At 44.4% G+C, this 13,681-nt stretch overlaps 1 protein-coding gene across 1 annotated transcript in view; it reads left to right on the top strand.

The window, feature by feature from the left end:
* Positions 1 to 13,681, top strand: part of LOC109920528 (piezo-type mechanosensitive ion channel component 2-like) — a 696,943-nt gene that overhangs the window by 462,433 nt on the left and 220,829 nt on the right. Inside the window, exon 13 of the mRNA XM_048596193.1 lies at positions 364 to 502. Within this exon, the coding sequence (XP_048452150.1) occupies positions 364 to 502 (139 nt within the window). The remainder of the gene's footprint in view (positions 1 to 363; positions 503 to 13,681) is intronic.

The raw sequence follows: 13,681 nt of genomic DNA, 5'->3' as shown, positions 1-13,681 counted from the left end.
CCCGAAACATCAGCCTTTCTGCTCCTATGATGCTGCTTGGCCTGCTGTGTTCATCCAGCTCTGCACCTTGTTGTCTCGGATTCTCCAGCATCTGCAGTTCCTACTATCTCTGATAAAATGAATACTATTTGCACTAATTTTCCTTGAATGGCTTTGTTCCCTCAATCAATACCATTCTTTTTAAAGAATAAAACAATATTTTCTCCTATCAGTGGACTTAGGATATGTTCTTCACAAATACTCTTTGCATTGGCGACAAGTGATTCTTCATAATTTAAAATCATAACAGTGATTGCAGAATGTTTTTAAACAGGGTTTTTGGAAAATGGTGTAAACTACTGATATTTTTTGATTATATTACAGGCTTTGCTTGTAACAGTAAATGGAAACCCTGTAGACTATCATAATATGCATTCTGCATTTCAAGCTGAGAATGGTCCAACCACACTAGAGATGTACTCCACACCACAATATAAATGGGAGATGGTTGACGAATCCCCAGGTGAGTTAAATATGAGTGTTGTTGAGTTCCTATTAACCTTTTCAAAATGATCCAGCTCAGAAAGATGAACCCCAATTCAATCAAAATTGAAATTAAACCAGTACTTTCAAGTGACATCAACATTATAAAATAAAATGAAATATTGAGGTTGTTGATTTGCTCACTGAGCTGGTAGGTTGGTTTGTAGACATTTCATCACTGTACTAGGTAACATAATCAGTGCGCCTCTGATGAAGCGTTGTTGGTCTATCCCACTTGTTATTTATGTAATCCAATCCAATGTCTTCTCAAAAACTTTAAAAGAAATATTCTTAATACACTCAGGAGAGCTGTTCACGTAATGCAACAATTTGCTTCAAACAGATTTCCCGATCTAGGTCTAACACTATTGGAGGAGCCCTCTGAGGTCTGTTAAATGCCCTGACTTGTGTACCACTGGCCATGTACAGAGCTGGTGTGGGACTCCAACCTTCTATATTACCAATTTTTGCAATATGCAACCTGTTCATAATATAAAATGATGTCAGTTCATAATTTGAAAGATTTATTACAATTACTCCAGGAATTTGTTTATGAATGATATTATTCTGGCCAAATTTTATGATCATCGAATCATAAAATGGATACAGTACAAAAGGAAACCATTTGGCTAGACATTTCGTCACTATACTAGGTAACAGCGATTTCTGTATCTAAGAGCAGGTTAGTGCCATGATTTGGACAGATACTGATAATGTTTAAAAGTAATTTCAATGTTCAGCTGAAAGAGTGACACAGAAAGAGTTCACATTTTCAAACTTTCACTATGATAAATGTCTGAAGTCACTAATGATCAAACATTATTTTAATTTGCAGGCATCTTATCCTACAGAAAGAAAAACTCCACTTTATACTTATCATACATCATACTGTCCACGGAATTACAGTCCTCATAGCAGTCCAAATAAAGCTCACAGTTGCTCCCAGCTGCTGTCCCTCTGCTTCACTGAGTAATAACTTCAAGTGATTGTTTTCAACTGCTTTCCTCAGTTTTAGAAGAGCTTATAAAATTTATGACCAGCAATAAATGATGATTCTTATTGTCCATACCCATGCAGAGGAATCTCCAAGAACATGTTAATTGGCCAATAATGAGTTTCAATTGGACTACAGGCCAGCAGTCACTAAATGTCAACTCCACCACTGGCAGAATTGCAGCAGTGAGTGCATAATGCTGCAAATAGCTTCATGAGTATGATGTCAAATTTTACTACAGTCGACCACCTGCCACCCTGAAACTGGGAGAGGAAGGAATCCTCCAGCCTAAGATCCACTTGACTCAGCACATTGCCTAAAAACAGATCTAAAAATTGCTCCTTCCTTTCTGCTTTGGAAACACATTGATCAAGAAAAATCTCCTGAACAATCTTCAAAACACTTACTCTTCTCCTTTTACACCAAATCACTATGTCACTTTATGTTGGGATAATTATAGTGTCCTGTTATCCCTACTGTGTAGTTTTTTTTTCACCTCTTTGTAATTTCCTAATTAATTTGCTTCGTTTTGGGTAGATTTTCCATTCTTTGATCTGAGTGGGGTTCCAGGCCTAGAATGGGAGGTTGCCTCAAAACGAATGTAAATAGGAGAGAATCATGTGTCTATCAGCACTAAAGTGGTCACCCAGTGGTCTTTCTGCTGGTTCACTTTCTGGACTGTGACACACCTGACACTGCCAGCCAATCAGAGGCTAGCAGTCAATCTGAGCTACAGCCATAAATTCATGAGGTACCTACTTTTTGGAGTTATTGGAGGTAGGAAAGAGGTGTAGCAGGTGGATTGGAAACAGTGGTAGGTGGGTACCTTTCAGCAGCCAACCCCAGCTCCCATCTTTGCAAACTGGGGACAACTCAGACTATTCCACCTTGTAATGCTACAGGCAGGACACTCTCTCATAGGAACTTCTTTCCTCAACTTTCCCATTGGGAACAGCACTAATTGCAGTGGTGGTGTGAAGAGGCTCTTTATTGACAACTGAAGAAAATCAGTTGGTGGTGGGGTAGGAAGGCCTTCTGCCCAGAGCTTAATTGCCATGATCGAAGTGTCCAGAATGTGGATTCATCAAATATAAAGGGCGGGGTTATTAGAGTGATGTAATTCATAACTTAAATAAAATGTGGTAGAAATGCAGGCTATGTGAAGCGTTTGCAGCTGCAGCACATGGGAGCTGTTGGATATCAAGGTGAACACGTATATAGCAAATGTTTGAAACTCAAGCAATTTTAGATTCACATCGAGGAGCTAGAGTTGAAATAAATACGTTGTGCTGTATATGACAGGTGCAAATTTAACTAGACGGTTTTCCCCAGATAATGGATATAACCGTAGGTTACGCAATTCAAATTTGGTCTGTGATCAAAGACAGGAGATTGTGAGTGTAGGTGAGGGAGGAGAGGCGGTCCTTGGGGAACTCTTGCCCCTAAAAACTGTGGGGATTGCAGGGAGGATGAGCAAATTAACCATGGAACCATAGTACATAAGATATGTACATAAGATAAGCCCATCAGGTCTACTCTGCATTCAACCATGGCTGATATGTTTTGCAACTCCATTCTCCTTGCCTTCTCCCTGTAAGTCTTGATCCCCTTACTAATTAAGAACTTACCTTTCTCTGTCTTATATACACTCAGTGACTTGGCCTCCATAATCTTCTGTGGCAATGAGTCCCACAGATTCACCACCCTGTAGAACTGAGGAGGAATTTCTCCAGTCAAAGGGTTGCCCCTTCACTCTGAGGCTGTGCATTTGGGTCCTTCTCTTTCCGACTAGTGGAAACATCTTTTCCAAATCCACTCTATCCAGGCTTCTAAGTATTCTGTTAGTTTAAATGAGACCCAGCCCCCATCCTTCTAATCTCCATTGAGCACAGACCCAGAGTCCTCAATTGCTCCACATATGACAAGACCTTTACTCCCAGGATCATTATAAACCTTCTCTGGACCTCCTCCACGGCCAGCACATTCTTCCTTAAATTGGAGCCCAAAACTGTTCACAACATTCCAAATGTGATCAGAGTGTTATGCAACCTCGGCTTTATGTCCCTGCTCTTGTAATCTAGCCCTCTTGAAATGAACGCTAACATTGCGTTTGTCTTCATAGTACTGGTAGGAGAATGTATAATTAGTGGGATGGCTATTGTTCTCTGCAGTTGTGCATGTGAATCACAGAAGCTGTGATGTCTGCCTGGTGCCGGCAACAAGAATTTCACATCAGGGCTAAAATGAACGAGGAGTGGAAGAGGAGGAATCCAGTTGTTGTCATGCATGTTGGTACTCATAATATTGGTAGGAGTAGAAAAGAGGATCTGCTGAAAGATTGTGAACAGCTCAGAGTGAAACTAAAAATGAAATTCTCCAATTTAATAATCTCAGGTTTGCAAACTGAGCCGAAGGCAAATTGTTTCAGGGTACATAAAGCCAAGGAGTTAAATCAATGGCTTAAAGATTGGCGTAGGAGAAATAGATTTCAATTCATGAGCATTGGCACCAGGCTTGTGGTAGAAGTAGACTGTTCCAATTCGATGGGCTTCACTTGAACTGTGTTGGGGCCAGTTGCCAGGTGAGTTGGATAACAGAGCTGTAGAGAGGGTACTAATTAGGTAGGGTGGAAGGCTCAGGAGGAGGGATAAATAGGCTAGCAAAGGATTTGGCAGCATTGCAGTGGTGACATTTTTGATAATGTTACTGAGTCTGGGACAGGAATAGACAGAGTGTACAAGCGCAAGAAAACAGCAGCAGATAGAGTTAAAGGGGAAAAATGGTGAAAAGATAAAATTCATGACTCTTTGCTTAAATGAGTGTAGCATTCAGACCAAGATAACGGAATTAATAGCAAAATACAAGTTAATGAGTATGAGCTTTTAGCCATTACGGAGAAGTTGGAAAGTTGAGAATAAAATATTCAGGGTATATAACTTTTCAAAAGGAGAAGCAAGAAGGGAAGGGTGAGATAGTTTTGTTAGTTAGCTAGGATAACTATGATAGCAAGCAAAGATCTTGGATTGGATGATATAGTTTCCATATGTGTGGAGTTAAAAAATAGCAAAGGGAAGAAGACGCTGATTGGAGTCTATAGGTCCCTGAACAATAGTGTTATGAAGTGGAGATTGACACCTCTCTGATGGGGCATATCTGGCCCTATAATCTGTTAAAAGAGCCCTCAATCTGTTCTCAAGAGTTGTTAAATAAAAATAAACCCTGACACACTCTTTATAATCAACAAGTAACAATTTATTTATCTAACTCTAACAGTGAACAAATTAACTAAACTATTAATAAACCAAATAAATCCCTTCTAACTACTAACTATTCCCAAATAAAACAAGATTCTAATGGTATGCTGTTCCAATAAATATAAGTCCCACTTATATCAACCAAAATAAAAAAAAATTAGAATTTAGTTTCTTGAAATTACAGCCAGGTTGCATCTTTCAGAATGTTCTGTCTTCTCCAACGAATCCTTCTGTCAGGAACGCCTTCTCCATTGAATTCTTTTGTCAGGAACGTTAACTGTTTGTGTCATAGGTACCTTTAATTTAGATGGAGCTTACTCGAATGTTTGAAGAATTCCCTGAGAGCTAGTGATTCTTTCTTTTAGAGCTGAGAGCTGTTGTCTTGGCAGATGATAGTTCATTCTCCCCCAATTTTCCAAATGCTCTCATCTTTTATACCCTTGATGACGTGTCAATTTCTTAGAATTGGATTGATCCTATGTTATCAAAACCATCATGTTTAAATTAAATTTTTTTTGTTATCTAAGGGCCTGGTTTAAATTATAAACCAAAACAACTGCGGATGCTATAAATCAGGAACAAAAGAAGAAGTTGCTGGAAAAGCTCAGCAGGTCTGGCAGCATCTGTGAAGAAAAAATTCAGAGTTAATGTTTTGGGTCCCGACCCTTCCTCAGAACTGTGCAAACCCACAGACATTTTTTAAATCTCTTAAGCATAGAAAAAGGACATATTTTTAAGGGACCCCGCTTGGCTTTCCCTGTTGCATTTTACAAACACCGGCATTTTACAAACACTAAATTCTTCTGTCCTGCCTTCCAATCTACAAGTACTATACCCAACTTTGCAACAATAGTTGTCCTGTATAGTCCCTTTGTTATAGGTACAGCCACAATGTTGTAAGGCAGGGATTTCTAGGATTTTGACCCAGTAACACCGAGCAAATTATGATTTATTTCTGTATCAGGGTGATGAATGTCTGTGTGGGAATTTGAGGTGGCCTGATGTGATGCTCCCATGTATCTGTAGTGCAATCGCAATCAATGGGTAGGAATCAGAAAACTTCCCGATCAGATCTGGAGTCAGGCAGAGCTGCCCACTCTCTCCTGCTTTGTTTGTGCATTGCGTAGAGCCTGTTGCTGAGTCCATCAGAAAGGATACGAGCCTGAAAGGGGTGTCTATTCCAGACAGCAGAGGCCCGCAGGTCAAAGCCTCCCTGTACATGGACGATGTCGCCGTTTTCTGCTCTGACCACTGTCAGTGTGCAGACTCATGAGCATTTGCGACCATTTCAAACTGGCCTCGGGAATCAAAGCTTTTTGAGGCAAGAGTTGATCAACCAATCCTTTATCTCCTTTGCCATCAGTCCAGAGTATTTGAAGGTGCTGGGAATATGGTTCAGGGGGACCAGGATGTGCACAAAATCTTTAGAGGAGCGTATCCTCAAGGTGAGGCAGAAACTGGGCTTTTAGGAGCAACGCTCACTCTCCATTGTGGGTAAAAACCTGGTCATCAAGTGTGAGACACTCTCTCTTTAGTGCAGGTCTAGCCCATTCCTCGAAAGTGCACTATTTCAGTCTCCTGAGCTATCTTCCACTTCATCTGGAGGTGTAAGATGGATCATGTCTGCAGGAATTCCATGTACAAAAGTCTGGATAAGGGAGGGGTGGGGAAGAACGTTCCCAACATTCCCCATATCATGATAGCTACCTTTATGTGTGGCTGCATCAAGCTGTGCGAAGACCATCGGAACGCAAACACCAAATGTCACTAGGTATTGGGGTTCTGCCTCTCCCCGTGTTGCAAATAGTTGGACCATTCTGTATCACCTGCCTTGCATGGAAAAATGTGCAATAAAAAACACTTTTGAGCACAAGTCCATCAGAAAGTTATTTTTCTATTTATTTGTGGGATGTGGGCATTGCTGGCTGGCCAGCATTTCTTGCCCATGCCTAGCTGCCCCTTGAGAAAGTGGTGATGAGCTGCCTTCTTGAACCATTGCAGTCCACCTGCTGCAGGTTGATCCACAATGTCATTAGGGAGGGAATTCCAGGATTTTGACCCAGTGACAGGGAAAGAATGGCAATTTATTTCCAAGTCAGGATGCTGAGCGGCTTGGAGGGGAAATTAAAGGTGGTGCTGTTCCAATATGTCTGCTGCCCTTGTCCTTGTCCTAATGGAAGTGGTTGTGGATTTGGAAGGTGCTGTCTGGTGATCTTTGGTGAATTTCTGCAGTGCATCTTGTAGATAGTACACACTGCTACTACTGAACATAGGTGGTGGAGGGAGTGGATGCTTGTAGATGTAGTGACCGTCAAGCAGGCTGCTTTGTCCTGGATGGTGTCAAGCTTCTTGAATGTTGTTGGGGCTGAATTCATCTAGACAAGTGGGGAGTATTTCATCGCATTCCTGGTTTGTGCCTTGTAGATGGTGGACAGGCTTTGAGGAGTCAAGGGGTGAGTTAGTCGCCGCAGTATTCTTAGGTTCTGACCTGCTCTTGTAGCCACTGTGTTTATGGTGAGTCCAGTTGAGTTTCTGGTCAATGATAACCTCTGGGATGTTGATGGTGGGGGATTCAGTGATGGTAACACCATTGAATGTCACGGGGTGGTGGTTAGATTGTCTCTTATTGGTGAGGGTCATAGCCTGGCATTTGTGTGGCACGAATGTCACTTGCCACTTGTCAGCCCAAGCCTGGATATTGTCCGGATCTTGTTGCATTTGAACGTGGACTGCTTCAGTATCTGAGAATTCACAAATGTTGCTGAACATTATGTAATCATCGCTGAACATCCCCATTTCTGATCTTATTTCATTGATGAAGCAGTTGAAGATGGTTGGGCTGAGGACAGAACTCTGAGAAACTTCTGCAGAGATGTCCTGGAGCTGAGATGATTGACCTCCAACAACCACGACCATCTTTCTTTGTGTCAGGTACGACTCCAACCACTGGACAGTCTGCCCCCCGATACCATTGATTCCAGTTTTGCTCGGGCTCCTTGATGTCACACCCGGTCGAACGCAGCCTTGATGTCAAGGGCTGTCATTCTCACCTCACCTCTGCAATTCAGCTCTCTTGTCCATGTTTGAACCAAAGCTGTAATGAGATCAGGAGCTGAGTGGCCCCGGCAGAACCCAAACTGGGCATCACTGAGCAGGTTATTGCTGAGTAGGTGCTGCTTGATAGCACTGTTGATGATGCCTTCCATCACTTTACTGATAGGGCAGTAATTGTCTAGGTTGGATTTGTCCTGCTTTTTGTGTACAGGACATACTTGGGCAATTTTCTACATTGCCGGGTAGACACCAGTGTTGTAACTGTGCTGGAACAGCTTGACTAGGGTAGTGGCAAGTTCTGGAACACAAGTCATCAGTACTATTGCCGGAATGTTGTCAGGGCCTGTAGCCTTTGCAGGATCCAACCTGTTTCTTGATACCACGTGGAGTGAATCAAATTGGCTGAAGACTGTAATGCTGGGGACCACTGGAAAAGGCCGAGATGGATCGTCCACTCGGCACTTCTGGCTGAAGATTGCTGCGAATGCTTCAGCCTTATCTTTTGCATTGATATGTTGGGCTCTTCCATCATTGAGGATGGGGATATTTGTGGACTCCCCCCTCCATCAGCGAGTTGTTTAATTGCCCACCACCATTCACGACTGGATGTGACAGGACTGCAGAGCGAGATTTGAACCTTTGGTGTGGGATCGCTTAGCTCTATCACTCGCTGCTTTTGCTGTTTGGTGTGCAAGTAGTCCTGTTTGGTGGATTCACCAGGTTGACACGTCATCTTCAGATATGCTTGCTGCTGCTCCTGGCATGCCCTCCTGCACTCTCCATTGAACCAGGATTGATACCCCGGCTTGATGGTAATGGTTGAGTTGGTGCTATGCCACCCCATGAGATTATGGATTGTGCTGGAGTACAGTTCTGCTGCTGTTGATGAGCATTCATGAGGCGCTTTGGACTATTCTTGAGTCACTAGATCTGTGAGAAGTCTGTCCCATTGAGCACGGTGATGGTTCCACACAACACGATGGAGGTTGTTCTCAATGTGAAGGCGGGACTTTGTCTCCACAAGAACTGCGTGATAATTGCTCTTAGCGATACTGTCATGGGCAGATGCACCTGCAGCTGGCAGATTGGTAAGGACGAGGCAAGGTATGCTTTACCCTCTTGTTGGTTCCCTCACCACCGCCAAAGACCCAATCTAGCAGCTATGTCCTTTAGGAGCCTATCAGCTTGATTTGTAGCACTGCTGCCGAGCCACAAATGGTGGTTGACATTGAAAACCCCCACCCAGAGTACATTTTGTGCCCTTGCCATCCTCAGTGCTTCCTCCAAGTATTGTTCAACGTGGAGGAGCAGTAATTCAATAGCTGAGGGAGGATGATATGTGGTAATCAGTAGGAGATTTTCTTGCGCATGTTTAACCTGAAGCCATGAGACCTCATGGGGTCCAGAGTCAATGTTGAGGACTCCCAGACCAACTCCAACTGTATACCACTGTGCCACCACCTCTGCTGGGTCTGTCCTGCCAGTGGGACAAGACATATCCAGGGATGGCGATCGTTTTGTCTGGGACATTGTCTGTCAGATATGATTGTGTGAGAATGACTATGTCAGGCTATTGCTTGACTAGTCTGTGAGACAATCTCCCATTTTTGGCACGAGCCCCCAGATGTTAGTGAGGAGGACTTTGCAGGGTCGACAGGGCTGTTTCTGCCATTCCCTTTTCTGGTGCCTAGGTTGATGCTAGGTTATCCATCCAGTTTCATTTCTTTGAGACTTCTGAGCAATTGGTACAACTGAATAACATGCTAGGCCATTTCGGAGGGCAATTGAGAGTCAACCACATTGCTTTGGGTCTGGAGTCACATGTGGGTCAGACCAGGCGATGATGTCAGATTTCCTTACCTGTCAGACTTTAGTGAACCAGATGGGTTTTTCTGCAAGTCAAAAATGATTTCGAGGTGATCAGTAGATTCTTAATGCCTGACTTTTTTTTAATTCAATTCAAATTCCACCATCTGCCGTGATGGGATTCGAACACGCATCCCCAGGATATTAGAGATAACAAGGTGTAGAGCTGGATGAACGCAGCAGGCCAAGCAGCATCAGAGGAGCAGGAAGGCTGACGTTTTGGGCCTAGATCCTTCTTCGGAAATGGTGGCGGGGAAGGGGGTTCCGAAATAAATAGGGAGAGAGGGGGAGGCGGAGAGAAGATGGATAGAGGAGAAGATAGGTGGAGAGGAGACAGACAGGTCAAAGAGGCAGGGATGGAGCCAGTAAAGGTGAGTGTAGGGGGGTAGGTAGGGAGGAGATAGGTCAGTCCAGGGAGGACGGACAGGTCAAGGGGGCTGGATGATGTTAGTAGGTAGGAGATGGGGGTGGGGCTTGAGGTGGGAGGAGGGGATAGTTCAGAGGAAGGACAGGTTAGGGAGGCGGGGACGAGCTGGACTGGTTTTGGGATGCGGTAGAGGGAGGGGAGATTTTGAAGCTCGTGAAGTCCACATTGATACCATTAGGCTGCAGGGTTCCCAAGCGGAATATGAGTTGCTGTTCCTGCAACCTTCGGGTAGCATCGTTGTGGCACTGCAGGAGGCCCAGGATGGACATGTCGTCTGAGGAATGGGAGGGGGAGTTGAAATGGTTCGCGACTGGGAGGAGCAGTTGTTTATTGCGAACTGAGCGTAGGTGTTCTGCAAAGCGGTCCCCAAGCCTCCGCTTGGTTTCCCCGATGTAGAGGAGGCCACAACGGGAACAGCGGATGCAGCAGCGGAGCACGAGGAGCTCGAACAGTTCATCCACTTCAACACCTTCCACCCCAACCTTAAGTTCACCTGGACCATCTCCAATACCTCTCTGTCTCCATCTCTGGCAACCACCTAGAAACCGATATCCATTTCAAGCCCACCGACTCCCACAGCTACCTAGAATACACCTCCTCCCACCCACCTTCCTGCAAAAATGCCATCCCCTATTCCCAATTCCTTCGCCTCCACCGCATTTGCCCCCATTATGCGGCATACCACTCCTGTACATCTCAGATGGCCTCGTTTTTCAAGGACCGCAACTTTCCCCACTCAGTGGTCGAGAACACCCTCGACCATGTCTCCTGCATTTCCCGCAACTCATCCCTCACACTCCCTCTCCACAATAACAACCAAAACAGAATACCCCTCATCCTCACGTACCACCCCACCAACCTCTGGATCCAACGCATCATCCTCCGACACTTCCGCCATCTGCAATCCAACCCCACCACCAAAGACATTTTTCCCTCCCCACCCTTATCTGCTTTCTGGAGGGAACACTCTCTCCGGGACTCCCTTGTCCGCTCCATACTCCCCTCCAGCCCCACCACACCCGGCACTTTTCCCTGCAACCGCAGGAAGTGCTACACCTGCCCCTACACCTCCCCCCTCACCCCCATCCCAGGCCCCAAGAAGACTTTCCACATCAAGCAGATGTTCACCTGCACATCTGCTAATGTGGTATACTGCATCCGCTGTTCCTCCTCCACATCGGGGAAACCAAGCGGAGGCTTGGGGACCGCTTTGCATAACACCTATGCTCGGTTCGCACTAAACAACTGCAACTCCCAGTCGCGAACCATTTCAACTCCCCCTCTCATTCCGCAGACGACATGTCCATCCTGGGCCTCCTGCAGTGCCACAACGATGCCACCTGAAGGTTGCAGGAACAGCAACTCATATTCCGCTTGGGAACCCTGCAGCCTAATGGTATCAATGTGGACTTCACAAGCTTCAAAATCTCCCCTCCCCCTACCGCATCCCAAAACCAGCCCAGCTCGTCCCCGCCTCCCTAACCTGTCCTTCCTCCCACCTCAAGCCCCACCCCCATCTCCTACCTACTAACCTCATCCCGCCCCCTTGACCTGTCCGTCCTCCCTGGACTGACCTATCTCCTCCCCACCTCCCCACCTACACTCACCTTTACTGGCTCCATCCCTGCCTCTTTGACCTGTCTGTCTCCTCTCCACCTATCTTCTCCTCTATCCACCTCCCCCTCTCTCCCTATTTATTTCGGAACCCCCTTCCCCTCCCCCATTTCTGATGAAGGGTCTAGGCCCAAAACGTCAGCCTTCCTGCTCCTCTGATGCTGCTTGGCCTGCTGTGTTCATTCAGCTCTACACCTTGTTATCTCAGTCTCCAATGTTTGTTTGTTTCCTTGACATGCTACTAAACAGGACTGAACTGTGTTTGTGACTGTGCATATATACAATAATAATTTTTGTGAATAAAGTATATTTTTGAAACAAGAGGAAGTATGCCTTGTCCTTTTCCCAGTTGTTAATTGTGGGTTTCAAAGGCAATGTCTAAGAATCCTTGGTGAATTCCTGCAGTGCATCCTGTAGATGGTACACGCCACTTCTACTGAGCGCCAGTGGTGGAGGGAGTGAATATTTGTTGAAGTGGTGTCACAAGAAATTACAGAAATTTGTGAATGTCACTCAATCCATCATGAAATCCAGCCTTCCTTCCATTAACTCTGTCTATACTTCGCACTGCCTCAGAAAAGCAGCCAACATAATCAGAAACTCCTTCCAACCTGGTTATATTCTCTTCCGCCCTCTTTCATTGTGGAGAGGATACAAAAATTTGAAAATACGTACCAAGAGATTCAAGAACAGCTTTTCCCCCACTGTTAGCAGACTTATGAATGAACCTTTTATAGTTTAGAGTTGATCTTTCTCTGCACCTCTGTAGCTGTAAAACTATATTTTACATTCTGTTCTATTACCATGATGTACTTACGTAAGGTATGATTTGTCCGGTTAGCACACGAAACAATGCTTTTCAATGTATCTCGGTACATGTGACAATAATAAATCAAATCAAATCCATAGAATTGATGAGGCTAATCCAGTTCAATTTCTAGTTAATGGTAATCCCCAGGATGTTGATGGTGGGGGTTTTAGTGCTGTTAAGTGCTATTGAATATCAAGAGTAATGGTTAGATTTTTGCTTGTTAACGACGGTCATTACCTTGCACTTGTCTGGCATAAATATTAGTTGCCATTTGTGAGTCAAATCGTGGATATTGTGCAGGTCTTGCTGTAGTTGAACATGAACTGCTTCAGTATGGGAAGAGTCACAGAGTGCTGAATATTGTGCAGTCATCAGCGAACATCCTCATTTCTGACTATAGGAGGAGGCACTAAGGGTTGCAAGGGATAGAGAATATATTCTGGTTGGGATATTTTGATTTCCAACACCAAGAGTAGCTTAATAGCACCACCACTGACTGAACTGGCTGAGTTCTAAAGGATATAGCTGCTAGATTGGGTCTTTGGCAGAAAGGGGAATTAATAAGAGGTAAAACTCTAGTTGAACTTGTCCCCACCAATCTGCCTGTTACAGATAGAAGGTATCAGTAGGATTGATTACCACAGTCATCGTGGAGACAAAATCCCATCTTCACATTGACCACGTCCTCCATCATGATGTATGGCACTATCACCTTGCTAACTGGGACAGACTTTGAATAGTTCTAGCAACTCAAAGGTGGATGTAAATGTGGTGGTAGTGGGTCATCAGTAGCACAATTATATTCAACCACAATCTGTAACCATATGGCCAACATATTTTAAATTATCTATCATTACTATCAAGTAGGAAGACCAACCCTGGTTCAATGAAGAATGTAGGAGGGGTGCCAGGAGTAGCACTAAGCATATCTAAAAATGTGCTGTAAACCCAGAGTAGGTGCAATACAGGTCTACTTTAATGTTAAACAGAGGAAGCAGCATCTAACAGACATGGCCAAGTGATCTTGCTGCCAATATACCAGATCTAAGCTGTGCAGTCCTGCAACATCCAGGCATGAATGGTGGTGGTCAATTAAACAATGAGCACAAATATCCCAATCTCAATGATGGGAAAGTGTA

The sequence above is a fragment of the Rhincodon typus genome, chromosome 4, assembly GCF_021869965.1.
Source record: "Rhincodon typus isolate 14 chromosome 4, sRhiTyp1.1, whole genome shotgun sequence".
NCBI lineage: Eukaryota > Metazoa > Chordata > Chondrichthyes > Orectolobiformes > Rhincodontidae > Rhincodon > Rhincodon typus.
This window is presented reverse-complemented; position numbering and strand designations above follow the sequence as displayed.